Consider the following 17,636-nt stretch of genomic DNA (forward strand, 5'->3'; position numbering starts at 1 on the left):
ATCAAGAATTGCTTGGAATTTGGTCGGCAATGAACTGGAACAGCTTTACAGGTGTTGACTGTTATTATTGTTGTACTTTGTAACACAAAGGTTAATATGCACTGTGTTAGCTACAGTACAGAGCTTTCTCAAACCGCGTTCGTGGCTGTAGTACACCCAACTCCTACTGTAGCACATTGGGCATCGTATGGATCCACACCCTTACGTCCACGGGAAAACACCTCGAAAGCCGATCAAGTTAATCGGCTTTCGAATCATTGGTCGTGTTGTCGTAGATATTAATAGTAGGTACACCCGAAGCAGAATAATCCTTTCAAGAGATTCTTTTGCACGCCATCACGTGATAACAACATGGATTAGGCATGCAGATCAATCTTTCGAGCTCTACTGCGAGCCAAACACAAATACTTCGAGGTAGCGATAAGTATAATATCTGATACATGTACGTCCGAGTCGAGGTAGATTACTTGCAGATGCAGTTCTTTGCTTGAATTGTCACTGCGACTGATCGCGAAGTAAAAGCGATACTGTAATTCGACAACCCAGATTTGGCGATTCCAAACTGCGACATCAGCAGCAAAACGTCCGGATGAAGCCTTTTAGGATGGGACTTGGCACTGGGTGAGATTGGTTCTTTGCCATGTCCAGATTCATTCGGCAATCCACCCTCTTAACCCCAAGTTCGATCATTACAGCGATGAAGTTCCTGCTACCAGCCACCATCGCTCTTGCTGCAGCGACTGCCCACGCGGAGGATTTCTGTGGTAGTACCGACAAAGAGAACGGCGAAGTTGAAGTGGGAGCGTACAAGATCGTAAACAGCAACTGGGCCGTTGCCGGCAAGCAATGCACGGGTGTGGATTGGAGTGAAACCACGACTATCGCCTGGCACACGAGCTACAACATTACCGGTGACAGCGACCCCATGTACAAGTCTTTTGCTTACGCTGACCGCGACCTTCAGCCTTACCAGATCTCCTCGATCGTGACGATCCCTACCAGCTTCGACTTCAACTACACGTCCGATGGTGACATGGTCTCGAACGTGGCCTACGACATGTTTACGAGTTGGACGCCTGCTGGACACCCTCACTACGAGCTCACGGTGTGGCTGGCAACTTATGGCGATATAAAGCCTAAGTCAACCACTGGTCAGCCTATCAAGACCGTGAACGTTGCCGGCGTCGACTTTGACTTGTACTTCGGGTTCAACCAGAACATCAATGCGTTCTCGTATGTCGCTAAGCAGCCGGTTACGAGCTTCAAGGGCGACCTCAAGCTGTTCTTCACTGAACTTCCGTCCGACAATACGATCCCTGGAAATCAGTACTTGCAGGTGCTGCGGGCTGGCACGCAGGCTTTCAAGGGCACCAACGCCAAGCTGAGCGTTACAAGCTACAGCGTCAGCGTGATTTAAGTCTATTCCGCGAAGCCAGTATCAGTTCTCTGGTAAATCTCTTTAAGGCAATGAAGGCTCATCCTATTCATTAGAAATAGAATTGCATTCGTTGCTTGATCAAGTTGATACGACGCCTTCTATACAATTTTAAAAAGTTTCACCCAGATATCCACTACCAATTCATAATACTCAAGATTGTTTTATGCTTCTAACTTATCGATCACCGCTGATATTTGGCTTCGGTAAATTGAAACACTGAAATTTGTGATCTTCTTGTCCAGTGATGCCCCAAGGTGAAGGAACGCCAGTACGACGGATTGGCAAGCCAGCACAAGTAGACCGAGGGAAGAATGGGGAAAGTGCGCATAGCAATAAGCAGTTCTGGTACAACAGCAGCGTCGATCGGATAACGATGAATTCTGTTATCGACAGAAGCACTATTTCCTTCCATTAACATAAACTAACTGTCGTACAAAAACGAATGATATTTTATAATTTGGACTCCAAACGAATTTGGTGGTTACAATGTGATTCAAATGCTATTTCTTGTCGCCTTTACTCTTGCACTGCAATGGAAACTGGTACAATGAACCAACGCGACGTGTTTATGCAGCCATTTTTGATTAACATTCAGAGTGATGGTCTCACTTTAACTTACTCGTGGAGCAGCAAGCAGAGCCATCGCGATGCCTTTCGCTATGCCAATGAACCGGGAGAGTGGATAGACCCTTGAGCTCCAGCTGCATCGCCCTCTCTTGGCGGGCTGTGTTTCCGCCTCTTTCTCCGTCAGTTAAGTGGCCCGAATCAATGAGAAAGACGACGTCCTTGCTTCCTGCATCTGTCACAAGGAATAACAAGACATTCAAGACACTTTGGAACGAAACTTACCAACCTGCTGAGTGCTGCCGATGGCAGCTTAGCCAGGTACACGGCTGATCATAAATCAGCGGTCTCGATAGCCTTGGCTACAGCGCAGAGATACTACCACCAGTTGAGTACTTCTCGAGCCCTGGGAAGAAGCCGTACGTTGTTGTGAAGCGGGACGAGGAGAACTACGAAATGAAGTCAAAAATTGCGCGTGGGAACCTTTTTTGCGACCTTCAGGTGTCGGCTAAGAACTCTGAGTCGACTTTACCTTGGGAATGCTCCTCCAAAACGAAAGCGAAGCGCACTATCTGGAGCTTTACTCCCAGTAAGCTTACTGAGATGACGAAAGAAATGGCTTCCATGAAGAAAGACTCCGGTGGATCTGCCAAGAAGTGTCATACGCGGAGTTCAGCTTCGCAAAATTTGCAAGAAGTGGAAAGATGAACAACAATACGACCATCCAAGAAATACTACGGACTGTAAATCGTCCTGTGTTATGAATCATCGCGCAGGAATTTCATTAACGCTTTGCTAATGTGCTCGTCCAAGCTCCCGGGCTGATTACTTTTTGTGCTTAGTAGGGGTATTCATCATGCGACAGTGCTGGAGGAGAAGGATGATGTGTTTGACGACCGTGGTAGTTCAAGTACAAATGTATGAACAACTGGTCTTCGTTGGTGGTGAACCGTAGCCAGATCCCACGTCTTTTAGCCAACACACCCACCTTTTATCCACGACAGACGGCCAAAATAATTCAACTGGTTGGCATGACAAGTGGTGCGTCAAACGCCATCTCAATTTAACTTCTCTATAACACTTTGTGTTTCATGAAGTTAAAGGCACCCAAGAAGGTCGTCCTGCACATATGGCCGGTAAGCCTAGATTTACTACTGTTAATCTCTATCGTTGCAAAACTAGATGTATGTTTACTAGATAAAGTCGATGACGCTATTTCGTTTTTGTTAGGCAACCATGCACTGAGTCCTTGACGTGTCCTGTCTTGTTGATGATTACCAATCGCTCATATCGCAAGACACAGAACTTCTCGTACAGAGCCACACGCAAGCGATGCCGAGTTGAAAGACGCTGGTTTCGTGTTCCCGCCAATTTCTCGATCTGAGATACGTAGAGGGCAACAAGTGTTGCAGGCACTCGTTTCTTGAATAAGCCCTTCGAGCTACTCGAAAGGCTAACAGGTATTTCATGATCTCAACTCACAACGCGTTGCCAGTGCGTGCTTCCAAGCATGCAGGTTACGATTTCATCTGATCGCATACGTGATCTTGTATTTCGTTTTTAATATCGAGTCATGTTAGTTTTCTTCATCGTCGTTCCCGATCGGTGGCAAATGTTGTTTAACTGATTGCTCGAGTAGCGGTGCATTCGCTCCATCCACATCTGCGATCTGCTTGCGGTCCTAAAAACCCACGGGATCTCGTTGTTATTATGGTTGCTTCAAGGCCTAGGTAACATCAAACGTTTCTTTCTTCAACCTTAAAAAGGAGGAACCGAGGCTTGCAACTGCCAGTGTCCTCGATACCATCGACGTGAAGTCCAACATTCAGCTAAAATAAACGAAGATTGAGTTTCCACATCGTAGTATCGAAAATTGTGCTTACGGTCGCGAACATGACTCGACGCTCTGCGTGCTCGATGTCCGTAGTCAAGCGCTTATAGGACGGCTCCACGATCTTGCATGGCCCACACCAATCCTTGTGCACGTCAACAACTGCCGCAGCATGGTTATCAACCGCCTGCAGCCATTTCGATTGCTCCAGGAAGTGGGAAACGCACCGACTAACTTCTTTTCGCTGCTCTCCAGCACTTGCACCCAGTGCTCAGCGTCCCGAACCTTCGTCACCAACTCCATCGCTGCAGTTTCTACCCAAGTGGCTCTTCAGATTTCTTTGGCGACGCTTGACAAGTGAGTGCAATGATCCAAGGAATAATTTACTAGACTTGCGATAAATTATGTAAAGCTCCTCATTCGCGCCAGCGGTAGTATTTTTTTACTCACAAATATTCGGAAACAAACAAAAATGTTCGGAGGATAGAGGAAAAGAGCTTACTCCAGCGATAAAAGTGGTAGTTAGTGTGGCAGCTACCAACTCTTTCCGAATTACTCACAGACCTCACCCGATTTGCACGAAAGATCCGGTGAAATGAGGCTCCCCTCAAACACACAGTTGGCGTCTTCCAAGGCTCCTTTGGCGCCTCTAAATCCAACTAAGCTCTCTTAGTTTTACGTGTTGCACAAGTACTCTGTTCATTTTTAGAGTCTTGGTTTGTGTCGCGATTATCGTGGGTTCTACGACTAATCGAGTCGAGCGTGCGGCAAAATAAGTAATAACACGATAGCGTTTTGTTTTCGAGGGAGGACCATTGTGCCAGACTAAAATTTAGTCCGAAAAAGCTACAATGTTTGGGATATACGTATTTTAGTTGTCGAAGAATGATACAAACAGTTTCAAGACTGCAGGTTACTGGTTACTGACACAAGACTAATTACACGTTTTTCCACGGCCACTTCGTAGTCGTAGGCTACACATATACACTTCCTGTCCTCAAAATTCCAAATCAGGTTTGTCATTAGAGTAATATTAAACTACTTCATACCGGTCGTAGTCTCTGGGAGCGACCTGGCTTTTATTTATATCATGTACTACAGGATATCAGATTTCTTAAGTACTGCAACCAGGTGCCTCTATTAGAGTAAGTTTAAAAAACTTCGTATGCAGTTCACCACACGAACCAGATCAGCAGCAAAAAAATTGGCCGGAGCCGCCGGATCGACAGTTTCATGCAACTCCCAGTTTTCGGAACACACGTTACCAGTACGCCAACCGAATGCTGTAACCCATGACGCCGAGCCATCGCCCCACAAGATCCATCCGATTAGTCAGCAGGCAGATCGATCGTCGTTTCGTTCTTCGCTGCAGATTGAGGCTGAACAAGCTAACGATGGCGAAGTTATGGATTTCAATGGTATCGTGGATTCTGATTTCTCGTCAAGTGATGAATCTGATGCTCAGACTGTGGCCTGGCTTATCATTTCGGTTGAATTTGAATCTCGGCAGTCGTCGGATGCTGCGTCAGAGCTATCAGCTACCGATGCTAAGGTGCAACGTACTGTCCAGACTCTGCGACTATCGCTGCTGACTACCCAAATGGCAGCGTCTCGTTAAAAAATCCGATTCCGATGCTGACTCAACGGCGACCGTCGTTTTTGATTCCGATGATAACAGCGACTCAGCTTCTCGTGAAGAGGTAATTGCTCTGTCGTCGGCAGCTCCTTCTCCTGCAGATGGAAAAGTTCAGGTAGCAAGCACCGAAGAGCTGCCTCTAGATGAATTTCCGACACCAGTAACGGTCTCAGGTACCAATCACGAAGATGTCAATACAGATATAGTACCGGTAGGAGAAAGAGTCACGCCACCTGACGCAATGTCTACTTCTTCTCCAGTGAATGGACGTCCGACGGCTCCAGCGTCACGTCGTTCTCCTGGCGAAGTACGGGTCGTGCCACGCTGTCAGACCTCTAACTCGGATCGACAATCGCTGCGACCAATCGTATCGCCTCCTGCGGGTTGTACGCATTTCGCAGCACCTTGCACGCTTCCCGGAGCAGGTAGCTAGGTGAGCTTCGCCCTACATGCTCCTTTTACTCTTCGTGGTGCGACCAAGTTCTGGATCCAAATCCTGAACAATCGACTTTCATCTCCACTGCCGCCGAAAAACACTAGCTGTGTCAAGTTCATCCGAGCTTTCGCGAACTTCCGGAAACCGGATCATCCGTGGCAGATAACTTGTCGTTTGATTTCTTCACACGCTTGTCGCGTTGGAACCGAAGAATTCGATGTCGACTCTCACGTTTCGCAACGAGCTCCTTCACTACGTCGTCTCAAAGGATATTGACGTAAGTTTCGTTTGGATGGCCCCGAAGATGATACTGATCTTGGATTCTCACTCTGGAAACAAAATCACTGGTCTGCAGCTCGCGCGATTGAGCTCGGCTTAAAGGCTGGTAACCGAGCTCTCGTCGAAGACACCACACTCTCGAACAATGCTAAAAGCCTCTTTCAAGCTCGCTTTAGACGACACCAAGGCGGCCTAGGATGAATATGGCATTGGCCGGACCAAGCGTGCTGATCGACTTCGCGTCAAAACCATCAACAACGAGTGGAAATGGTGTGTCAGCGCTGAGCCCCGGTTCGGTGATATCATTCCTGAAATTTTGTTTGAGCTGTCGATACCTGGCTATTCTTTTTTTCGAATATCTGACTTGGATATCTCCGTGTTGAACACATTCCGGCGTTGGACACCGCCGAACCATGGCGTATTGGATGGGTTGACACATCTGCCCTGCACCCGTACAACACGACGCCCACACCATGTAATGTTGGATTTCTGCTGTTGCTGGTGAAACCCGTGAGTCCGTGGACCACCAGATTGAAGTTTTTTTAACCTGCTTCTGCCCAACACTGCAATTTCGCCAAACTGGGATGCGGACTTCGCAGTGCCTCGAGTAGCCACGGATCCTGCTTCTTTGAAGGAGCTGCTTTTAGTGCTGCTGCCGAGAACCCGCCGGTCGTCAAGGATGCGAATTTTACCCAGTTCTTTGCCAGATTGGCTACTAATGCTGAGCCAGGCCATTTGGCTGGCGCTTCAGCGACGTAGCTCGTTCTTCGCGTTTATGTCGGTGTGTTTGTCGATCTCCTAATGTTCCAGCTGTAGCTATGTCAAATATACGAAGGTTGGTCTCACATGTCATTCTTACCGTTTCGTTCCAACGCGTTAATATTCTTGTTTCATATAATATGTAAGTCCAGGATGCAGTAATTGCCTTCGTCTGTAAATCAAATGTGACGGTGCTGGGAGGGAAGACGCTGTATCTAAATCGGTGGCGTCCAGGTTTCCTGGGTCTCCCGAGTACCGGAGGTGGCTCGCTACCGTTGTGAATGAGTTCGAAGTAGCATCTCAACTAATGTTTACATTGCCGTAAGCTCCAAAGTGCAGTCTTGGGCTGCATTGCGTCAAGTACAGGTCGGTTTTGGCGATAATTTACAGGTCAGCCCTCATCAGCAAATGTGACTGCCAGGTTCGAAGAGTGACTTCGGTGCTTCGCTGCTATTTTCCTGAAAGGTTTGCGAATCATCGTCGCAATGCTATGTGGATTCGCGCTGTACAACCCAAGTCAGCAGCCGCTCGTTCTTTGCGACTCAAGAGCCTTGTTACTCAGAGCCTTGTTAAGCTTCTCAGCTCTTCGCGTCTTCTCCGTAGATTAATACTCCTTCGCCGTCTCCAGCGCAATTTTGCGTTGTCTGTTTACTTCTCGACGTCACGCTAATTCATCGGATTGTCTGCTGCCCCCGACGAATCGACTCCGTCATGACTTTGAGTGCCATGTGACCATCCCATCCATGCACAAGATAGAAATGTGTCTCTTTCCGCGTCGTATCGTGCGAGTTGCTGATAGCAAACACCAGTCGCTCGAAAATTTCGTCCCAATCTTGCTGCAGCTGACTTCGGCGTATACTCTAACCAACTGGATTGCGGTCTTTACTGTGGTCAAGGTGAGGCTCTAAATTGGGTTGAGAGGACGAACTGTGCATAATTTAGGGCGCCAAGCTAGGAAAAACCCGCAAGAGGCGCAAGCGACTCTTCGATTGTGAAGGCTGCGTTCAAGAGACGCAAGGTTGTCAAGCACTCCCTCTTCGTGAGTGTTGGCTACATTCCACCGAATACCAGCACTTCTTTTTTTCGATCAAGCTCGTGCTGTCAGACCAATGGAAGCGAATAACCACAGAAGCTAACAATGCAGATATGTCTGGTGTACAAGAGCGACCTGTGGAACGTGAACATTGTTGATGAAGTACGATCCAGAATAGGGAGGAATAATGCTAATAATTGAATTTTTAATTTCTTCTCTTGACGAGAAAGTATGAATCTATGTATTGGATTGTCGGGACCCCTGATGTAACCTCCCGTTTAAATATATGGTCCTTGCTTATAATGACCTCTTCACTCTACCTTTATAAACTATAGAATACAAAATTGATTTATTTGCTTCTAAAAGGACGCTTTTTCGACCTTAACAAAATCACGGTACTCGTTTTGGATTACTTCTTTTAACAAATTAAAAAGGATAGCATGATGCTGCAATCTCATGACTGAAGCTGACTTGAAAAGGGTATATTTTGATGATTACGAATCCTACAGTATATTTGCAATGCCTCAGAAGGCGGTTCAGGACCGGTGGAACTTCCGTAATAGAAAAACCGCCTTTTAGAGACTGGTTCCTACTGTAAAAGGGTGTTTTTACCCTTTTGCCGCGAATATGTTAATTGGACTAATGCAACCAGGTAATGATGAGCTCCGAGGCGTACTGACGCGCTGTTTGAAAAACAAGAAGCCCGATGTTTATATGTTGAAAATTGAGGGCTGTGCAGCTATTAATATTGTATCGGCAGAAAATGAAGGGGCTAGTAATCAAAGCCCCTTGGTGGGCTTAATTTTGATAAAACCAGGTGCCACCATTTTGGCTGCACTCCGTGACGAACGATTCTGTTCCATTTTGCGACGATTGGCACGAGCACAGTGTCCAGCGGCGGAGCTAATTCGAAGAGGTCTTTGTTGGGTCTGGGATCGGATGCTGGTTGACCGCGAAGCAGCCGTACTACGTCAGATAAGCTCCATTTACTTTGTTGGTGAATGTTGACCAGAACTGGACCTGGTCCGCATTAACGTCGTCTATCAGGTTCGGTCTGAGTGGAGATGGAGATAATCCGACAGCGTGCTTCTGATAGTTTTCGTAAGCGGAGGCCTGGTTGAGAACGCGTGCTTGATTCAGGGTGGCCAAGAAGATTTTATACCGCTCACGTTCCTCTTTCTCACCGCTTTGGCTGTTGTCAGAGCAAACGTTGGTCTTGTTACGTCATAAATCGCTGAACTGAGCGCTGAGCCCTCCCCACCGCTCCGAAATCAGATTATTTACACCTTCCGCAAGTGATTCCGGTCGGAAGTGAGCATTTGAGCATTTGGTAAACTGGCATCCCGGTTTTGACAGGAATTTCAGACATAGTTTCCGTACGTCCTCACCAAGTGGCATCTGCGCGTACACATCGAAGGGAATCCGACTACCGGTATTACTAGTCGTACGATGAGTTCGAACGTTGGTTTCGGCGTTGGCTGGGCGAGGGCGACTTGCTGACGATGGTTTCCACGGCTGACTTGAGTCTCGGAGAGCACCGAGCTTATCATCACTTCGGCAGAACTGAGTTGAAACCTTGGTTGCCTCCCTCAGCCCGTCCGAGAGAACTTTGTTGCGAAATAAGCTGAATTTTTCGTTGATCCAGTAAGCCAGAAGGCGCGCCATTGTCAGGTCTGGTCGGGCGTGGTCGGCGTAGCAAATGACGAAGTCCTTCGCCGTTGAAATGAAGTCCACTGTCTTGCTGTTGTAAAAGTGCTGTCCGAACTTGTGCAGAGCTGTTAGCGAACTGATTAAGGCGCCAAATCCAGAAACCTTGGGTGGTGTCGGATACCCGTTCTTGGATGAGAAATCCCACAGATTCATGCCTTTCTCACTTGCTGCGACTGCATCCCAGTGCATTATCGACAGCCCAAGCCCAAAACCAAAAGAATACAAACCTCGTAGCACTGCGGGGCTGGCCACGAACTCCACGTGTAGTGACTGCTGAACAGATTGAAGTAATGTTTGAGGATTCTTACCTGTGTGCCGTCGGTTGACTATCGCGGCATGTATGCGCCGATCACTCGGAGACGGATGAAATACGATTCCTCGCTGACGTTGTGTAGTCCTCTCAGCGTCCGCGTACGAGTCGTTGCTACTATCGGAAAAACTTTCATCGTCGTTGTCGTTGAAACGCCGGCGCTTAGCCAGCGGCGCGTTCATATGCTGTACCTCACGAACGTCGCCATCTTCGGAGCAACTATCATTATCGACGTCGGCGCTGTCGTAGTTCCTCAGCTGTGTATCGATCTCGTTGGCGGTGCTAGGGTGGCTGCGAGGTGTCGGAGTTTTTCGGGCCTCATCAGTGCTTTTTCTAGTAGTTGATTCTTCTACAATGTGCGACGTATCGGTATAGAGATCTTCAGGTTTGTTGGCACGGCTGGCGTTCGAGTAGCTAACGATGTGCTGGCGACGGACATGCACTAACTGGAGCGTCGCCGGTTTAACCAACGGGACAATCTCATCGGGAGAGAAGGGAACCGATAGGCTGGCCAAGACTGAGGGTGGAATCCCTGACCTTCGCTTTCGGCAAGCTGCCAAAAGCGCGTCTTGTCGATGGAGGAGCTCAACTGGGATTAATGCCACCCTGGCCTGGTTGAAATGCGTAGTTCAGCGCGTCAACTTTGATCAACGATTGCGTATTCGTCAGCTGGAATCGAGTTGGTCCGTCGTGACTCACAATATGGAGAATATCGGTAGTTTCGGCCGCTGTATACAACGCCATATGCCCATCCGTCGACTCCTATTGGTGATGTCTTGATGAAGGCCACAGTGTGGGCGACGTATGAATCCGGCCAAAAACGACGTTCTGTTTCCGGAGCCAGTCTGCATCAGACGATATCGATAGGTATGTCGAAAGTGTCGTTGTTCTTGTCATCATCAGGACCGACGATCTTAACTGTAGCCACGCTATCCGTCAGGTCCGTGATTTCAACGTATTGGAAGTCGTTCAGTTGTGCTGAGTGCGTTGGCCCGACAAAAGCAAGCTCGCCGAGTTGAAGAGCGCTGGTCATCGGTGAGCCGAGTAGTCGGTAGAAGGCGATCTCTTTTCGCTTTTTGCGAGCCGAGAAAATCGAAAGTGAGCTACCGAAACTATCTACATCAACTCTAAACTTATCTGCGAGGCTTCCGATCAGATCGCGAGGCAACGGCACGTCTTCTGCTCCTTGTACTCCCGGAAATAGGAGTATCCATCCCGGATACTTCCGCTTCTGTACCCGTGCACTTAGGATACAAAGTGTTGATTGCCCTCAAATCTTTTGACATTCTAAATGAGGTTGAAACGCATTGTTGAGTCATCTCAGCTTAGACTCAGCAAACCGATTGGACCAGGTTACTGAATGTGTTTACAGCATCTTGTTTTAAACGAGACTCTGATAACTGATATCTTGCCATATAAGATACGGAATGTCATCTCTAGTCGAGAGTAGGTAGATGTCATTATAAGGGGCAACACCATTTATATCGGTTAACAAATTGTTTTTGGTCTTTCCGGATACCTCCAGCAGGCTTGCTTGCAAACGTTACCGTCAGATATAGACATGTATCACGTACTGTATCCCAGGTATCCATCCCAGGTATGCCAGCGCAACAGTCCACATACGCCGCGCCAGATTACATTGTCAAATATGACGTTAGACAGGAGACAATCCAACGACGAAATAACGTAGAAAAAGCACGAGCTAGTATGAATGAACGGTACTAAACATTAAGGAAAACGCATTTGTGGCTACCGTTGAGTACGACAGTTTTGGTGGAATCTGCCCTTACTTTCGATTTTGCTCCCGTCTCGAAGTTCAGCTGTAAGAAACGGCCCAATGCGTCTCTTGACGGTTTTCACGCTGATTGCGGCTTCCTTCCTGACTACCAGCGACGCGCTTTCAACGACCGTCGTCAACACTATCAACAGGGCTTCTACCGATGGTCCAAGCGGTCGACTGCTGAGGACCCACCACGCGGCCATTGAAGATGACAATGATCTCGAAGAAAGGCCCTTTTCTTCTGACCAAGTGAAGCAACTCATGAAAGCAGCTAAAGACGGACGTTTTAGCTACACAAAGGCGTTAAACATTCCAGGGTACGTAAACTCGCTGACGCCGGAGCAATTTAGGCACTTTAATCATCGTCGGAACAAGTTTATCGTTACAAAACAAAAAAGCGAAGAGAGCGTAAGTCGCCTCTGTAAACAGCAGAGATCTCCGAACAAGACGGTGTGCGTTCTAGGCTCGTTAAGAAATATGGAATGTCTTTTAGAGAATTCTTCGTATTTTGCTGCGTCAAATTGGCGGGAAGAAGGGCAAACTACATGCACTAGTTAGTTCGGTGCTTGCTGGAGCTAAGAGCCACGCTATCTAAGACAGTGTATCCTTCAGGCTAATTAGTCGTACCCTGACTACTATAATTGTGGTGTATAGGTCGAAGCCCAAAATACAAAGTCGTGCCTTGCCCTGAAATTAATACAAGCTGCGCTCTAGAATATTAAATTTACTTAAACGAGAGATAGAAGAAAGTGAATAATCTTGTTCCAAGTAGAGGTCACTGTCTTTAGCTAAATATTATACCAGATGCCCGTTTTGTTCTCATGTAAATCAGTCAGCGTACTACCGGTACCTGATTTTTTATCCTTCGAGCACAGTAATTGTGCTCCGAAGCCAAGGGGGCTAGCTAAGGCCGATCGCTTATACGCACTTGATGCCACCAAATGTTGTCTTACTTCATTGCATGTATTCCATCCGCTCGGTTCTCTTGTCGACACAAACACTATTGTACTTCAAAGTATAAATACATTTATAGCTATTTCTACCGCGTTATTCAATACCTTCTAGCAATATTTTGTACTAATATTAGGACTCAATTTGGACGACACAGACAACATGCAGTTAGTCTATCGTTTTCACTCAGATATGAAGATCTCTCTTTTATCAACATCAATAATTCTAGTATCCACAAAATAACAACTCCTCAATTTCAACTGCCCATTTTGTGAAAATTACCGGTCCAATTTGAAAATTTAGGATACTAGGATAAAGAGCTCGACGAGATCTGCCCAAAACCGGTCTTTTTCTTTAGAGTTTATCAGAATCACAATTTGTGGCAATGCATGACTAAATAATTCCCCGAAAACGACTGTAACGTATACTACAGTTTCCACGACACTTGCGCGAGGCGATCAATCGTAGGATCTAGAACGACAGAAGGGCAGCTGTATTCGCTACACAGGGACAAATTCATTTAATAATATTATTAGTACACAGATTCGAATACAGTAAATAAAACACAGTATCACTTATAATTACAGCTGTGTAGAACTAGTAGTAGCTTACATATTACTGAAATAGGTTACCATTTTGCTTTAAGACTTCTTGCAACGCCTGAAAACCTACTTTGCATTTCAGTGCTTTACTCTTGTACGAACTCACTGCAATGGAAACTGGTACAATGAACCAACGCGACGTGTTTATGCAGCCATTTTTGATAACATTCAGAGTGATGGTCACACACACTTTAACTTACTCGTGGAGCAGCAAGATGAGTGTCACTGTAAAGCGCCCACCAGTAGTATTTTTTTACTCACAAATATTTGGAAACAAACAAAAATGTTCGGAGGATAGAGGAAAAGAGCTTATTCCAGCGATAAGTGGTATCGCTGGAATATGGTAGTTAGTGTGGCAGCTACCAACTCTTTCCGAATTACTCACAGACCTCACCCGATTTGCACGAAAGATCCGGTGAAATGAGGCTCCCCTCAAACACACAATTGGCGTCTTCCAAGGCTCCTTTGGTCTGCTCTGTTATTGGTACAAAGATAAGGAAACACGTTGTTCAGTGCTCTTTTCGTAATCGTAAGAGCCATCATTGAAAAGGCTTTTTGCGAGCTACTCGAGCCCTCTACAAAGCTCTTGATTAGGTCTTTAGGCAATTGAACGACTGCAAGATTCGATTCAAACTTTGGGCTATCGCAGCGATACCGCATTCACCATTGAACAGCACGTTCGCTGACGCTTCGAAGAAAGTTAAAAAAAATCGATAACGTCGATTAAAATGACGGAGGTGGCAACATCAGCGAGGTGAGACAGTCGTTTCGCTGAAAGGTAGTGAAGTGGGAGTCGAACGAACATGTTCGGATGTTTCACACATGTCAGCACGATCTCAAATGAGCCATTTTAACCTCGAAAACCTCGCTCTGGAGGTTTATCGGCTAGCGATAAATGGGGGAACCATGGTTCGCTTCATCTTCGTTCCAGCTGAGCCTTGTTGTTGCAAATTTTGAAGCGTTTCAGTTTTGTTATTCGCTATTACATAGCTTCCCGAGCGACTACTTTACATGTTTGTACCGAATAACGTTATTGCATAAAAAGCATGCTTCGTTATCTATTATCACTTCCATCTGTCACTGCACGATTGCTTGCGCCTCTCAATCCAAGTAAGCTCTCTTATTTTACGTATTGTACATGTACTCTGTTCATTTTTAGAGTCTTGGTTTGTGTCGCGATTATCGTGGGCTCTACGACTAATCGAGTCGAGCGCGAATCAGTCGCATTGGGCTGCTATTTAGATTTATTAAGCGATATGATGATGTTTTCGACTTCATATCAGCCTTCATGCCAAGATCAAAAGGGTACAAGTTCTATGTAGACCAATGTCCAACGCTTGTTGATTGAGTTGGCGACTGATTGTGTACTCTTAATAAAGCCGGAATTGACAATATAACCTCGATACTAAAATGCGATTGGTCATTTTTATTCCCAAAATGAAAAAATGACTAAAAATATTGGTAAAAGGTATTTATCTATGCTTGCGTGATTTCGACCCACAGAATCGTTTGATATAGAGCGTACGCTGCAGCAGGCCAAGAAGCACATCATACTGAAAGTCAGGCACTAGCATCGGCCTCAATCGGCTTGACCTGAGACAGTGACGTACCTACAAGAATAAAGGCGACGTAAAGACAGGAAATAGAGCTAGATCAAAATTCTTGGTGAGACCCACAAAATATTTATATCAGACCAAAAAATCACCTTACCAAATTTTTCATTAAATTCCAATCCTTTTGTAAGACAGCTAATATTGATTGGTTTTTGTTGATGGACGGAAAACCGCTTCTGCTGATAGCAGAAATCATCGTTATCCGATCGACGCTACTGTTGTACCAGAACTAGCCGAGTGCCGCCGCTACGCGGCGGGTAAAGACGTTTGCTCATTCGCAAGCAGATATAGAAGGAAGTTGAACGCTGTCTAGCGGGGCCTCAGCTCCGGGATCTTGGTTGCAGTACTTGGCAAGGAGAATGAGAATCCACAAGTAATAAAGTCTCTCCTTGCCGTCAACGCATTGATCCTAAATATATTATATAAAATTGGCGCGCTACTTCAACATCTTATCTACTGGAAACTTTCGCAGCTGACGTGAGCATAAGATTCACTCTGAGTCAGAGTTGATGTCCAACACTCCCCCTTGCTCACGTAGCCTGTCTCAAACTGCAAGTACGACTCGTAACTTTACAGAAATGAGCCCAGCTAACGAACTTCGTTGCTTCTAACCCATTGAGTACGAACTTCACACTGCAATGCCACGCGACCATCGCGTCACCATCCCGTACACGAACATCGGTACAATTTGTTAGTTCATCAATGAAACATCGTTGAGAACCTCCCTGGAAATACCATCTTCTCTTGTGTGCTAGCAGTGCTAGCCTAGCACCGATCAGCTTGAGTCTGACTGAAATTAATCATCATTCAGACCGTAGAAACCCCATCGTCCTGGCTCGAAGTGACCTTCGCGTTTCCTGGCTCAGCACCACGAATCATACCTAGTAAATTTTGGAAAAAATCAAACTTGACTCTGGCCAGCGGTGTGGTTAAGATGTCTGCTGTCATGTCATTAGTTCCGCAATGCTGCACCGCTAGTAGTTTTCTACCTTCGAGATTTCGAACGTAGTGGAACCGGTTTTCGATGTGTTTGCTACCGTTATGCTTCCCAGGCTTCTTCGACAGAGAAACAGCTGCAGTGTTGTCACACCAAAGTGTTGGCAGGTCGTGATTCCACACGTGTTCATCACAGAGACCACGCAGCCACATAATGTCTCTCGCGCCTTCGTTCATCGCAATATATTCGGCTTCCATGGTACTTTGAGCATTTAGTCCCTGCTTTCTTGATCCATCCGAAATAGCACTGCCATTCAGCATAGTAACGTACCCGCTGACTGACTGACGGTCCATCTTGTCATTGGAGTAGTCTGCATCGCTGTAGGCTTCGATACGCTGCTAATCGACCTTAGTCGAGCTCGATACGACCATACAGAGTCCAAAGTCCTTAGTAGCTTGCAAGTATCGCAGTACACGCTTGACTTGGGCATAGTGAACCGCATTGAAGCATGACATGTACTGTCCGAGACGACGGACGACGTGGGCAATATCCGGCCGAGATCCCGAGATGAGATACTGAAATGCTCCAACAGCTTCTCTATACGGCAAATTACTAATGCCAGTAGACGGATTTCGGTGTTAGTGTCCACTGCTGTTGCTTCAGGTGTAGCGACGCCACGACAGTCGTGCATATGAAATCTGCGTAGCACCTCGTCTATGTAGTTGAGTTGACTGAAGAATACACTGCCACTTGCACGATTGATGGTCACTTCTATCCCCAATAGGTACTTGACTGGTCCAAGCTTCACTAATTCAAAGTTGGTTGCTAATTTTCGGGCAATGTCGTCGCACCGAGCTTGTTCTTTCATGAGCAGCAAGTCGTCAACGTAAACTGTCAGGAGCATGACTACCTCCCCCTTCTCGACGAGGGAATAAAGTCCATGGTCGCTTTCCAAGCGAATAAATTCAAGAGCAACGAGATGTCGATGCAGTGTCTTATTCCAGACATGTGGGGCTTGTTTCAAGCCGTATAGCGACTTGATCAGCTGACAAATCCGCTAATTCCAGGCGATCCACGGCCTTGAGGTCATTCCATGACGACTAGCTCTGCTAATTTCCCGTGAAGAAAGGCTGTTTTAACATCGTATTGGAGAACAGCCCACCGCCGTTGAACTGCAAAATAAATTGCCACTCGAATCGTGTCAAAACGAATTACCGGAGCAAAAGTCTCATTGTAGTTGATACCAAATTTTTGCTTGAATTCTTGAATGACAAGCCGAGCCTTGAATCTCTTCACAAATCCTTGCTCGTCCTTCTTCACAGTGTACACCCATCGGTTCGTGATAACCAGGGTAACTCTCGACTTCGATCGCTCCACAACAGTCCACACACCATGTCTGCGTAGCGAATCCAGCTCTTCGTCCATGGCTGCCTGCCATTGCGACGCAAATTTCGAGCGAATGGCTTGCTTGTAAGTGGCTGGAATATGTACATCTCGAGACAGCAACTTCGGTTCACTAATTGGTCGTAATTCGCTCTACGAAACAGCGAGATGAAGCTCGAAATCATCCGGCCGAGAACTTCTTTTCCGTTTTCTTCCAAATCGTGACACTTTATGCCGAGCCACAGTATCACCTTCAGTAATATTTACGATGGGAGTATTCCGTGGAACTTCTAGCGGAAGTACACTGATATTAGACTGATCATCGGCAAGAGCAGGATTGGTAGGGATAGCAGCATCAGGCGGCTTCACGACAG

The 17,636-nt window shown here is 46.5% G+C and overlaps 3 protein-coding genes across 3 annotated transcripts; 1 reads left to right on the forward strand and 2 right to left on the reverse strand.

Annotated features, from left to right (window-relative positions):
* Nucleotides 1-3,525: 3,525 nt before the first annotated feature.
* On the reverse strand, nt 3,526-4,195 carry PITG_15335 (thioredoxin/dynein outer arm protein; the record flags this gene model as incomplete). The annotated part of the gene is made up of 4 exons (XM_002898727.1): nt 3,526-3,683; nt 3,760-3,831; nt 3,886-3,995; nt 4,061-4,195. The coding sequence occupies 4 exons, from the start codon at nt 4,134-4,136 to the stop codon at nt 3,579-3,581; spliced, it is 363 nt and encodes a 120-aa protein (XP_002898773.1).
* A 5,005-nt stretch (nt 4,196-9,200) lies between these two features.
* Nucleotides 9,201-9,839, reverse strand: PITG_15336 (uncharacterized protein; the record flags this gene model as incomplete). Its single annotated transcript, XM_002898728.1, has 2 exons — nt 9,201-9,402; nt 9,478-9,839. 2 exons carry the CDS (start codon nt 9,837-9,839, stop codon nt 9,201-9,203), a joined length of 564 nt encoding a protein of 187 aa, XP_002898774.1.
* A 1,994-nt stretch (nt 9,840-11,833) lies between these two features.
* PITG_15337 (secreted RxLR effector peptide protein, putative) lies at nt 11,834-12,334 on the forward strand (the record flags this gene model as incomplete). Its single annotated transcript, XM_002898729.1, has 1 exon — nt 11,834-12,334. One exon carries the CDS (start codon nt 11,834-11,836, stop codon nt 12,332-12,334), a length of 501 nt encoding a protein of 166 aa, XP_002898775.1.
* Between the last annotated feature and the right edge of the window lie 5,302 nt (nt 12,335-17,636).

The sequence above is a fragment of the Phytophthora infestans genome, genomic scaffold, assembly GCF_000142945.1.
Source record: "Phytophthora infestans T30-4 supercont1.35 genomic scaffold, whole genome shotgun sequence".
Taxonomy (NCBI): domain Eukaryota; phylum Oomycota; class Peronosporomycetes; order Peronosporales; family Peronosporaceae; genus Phytophthora; species Phytophthora infestans.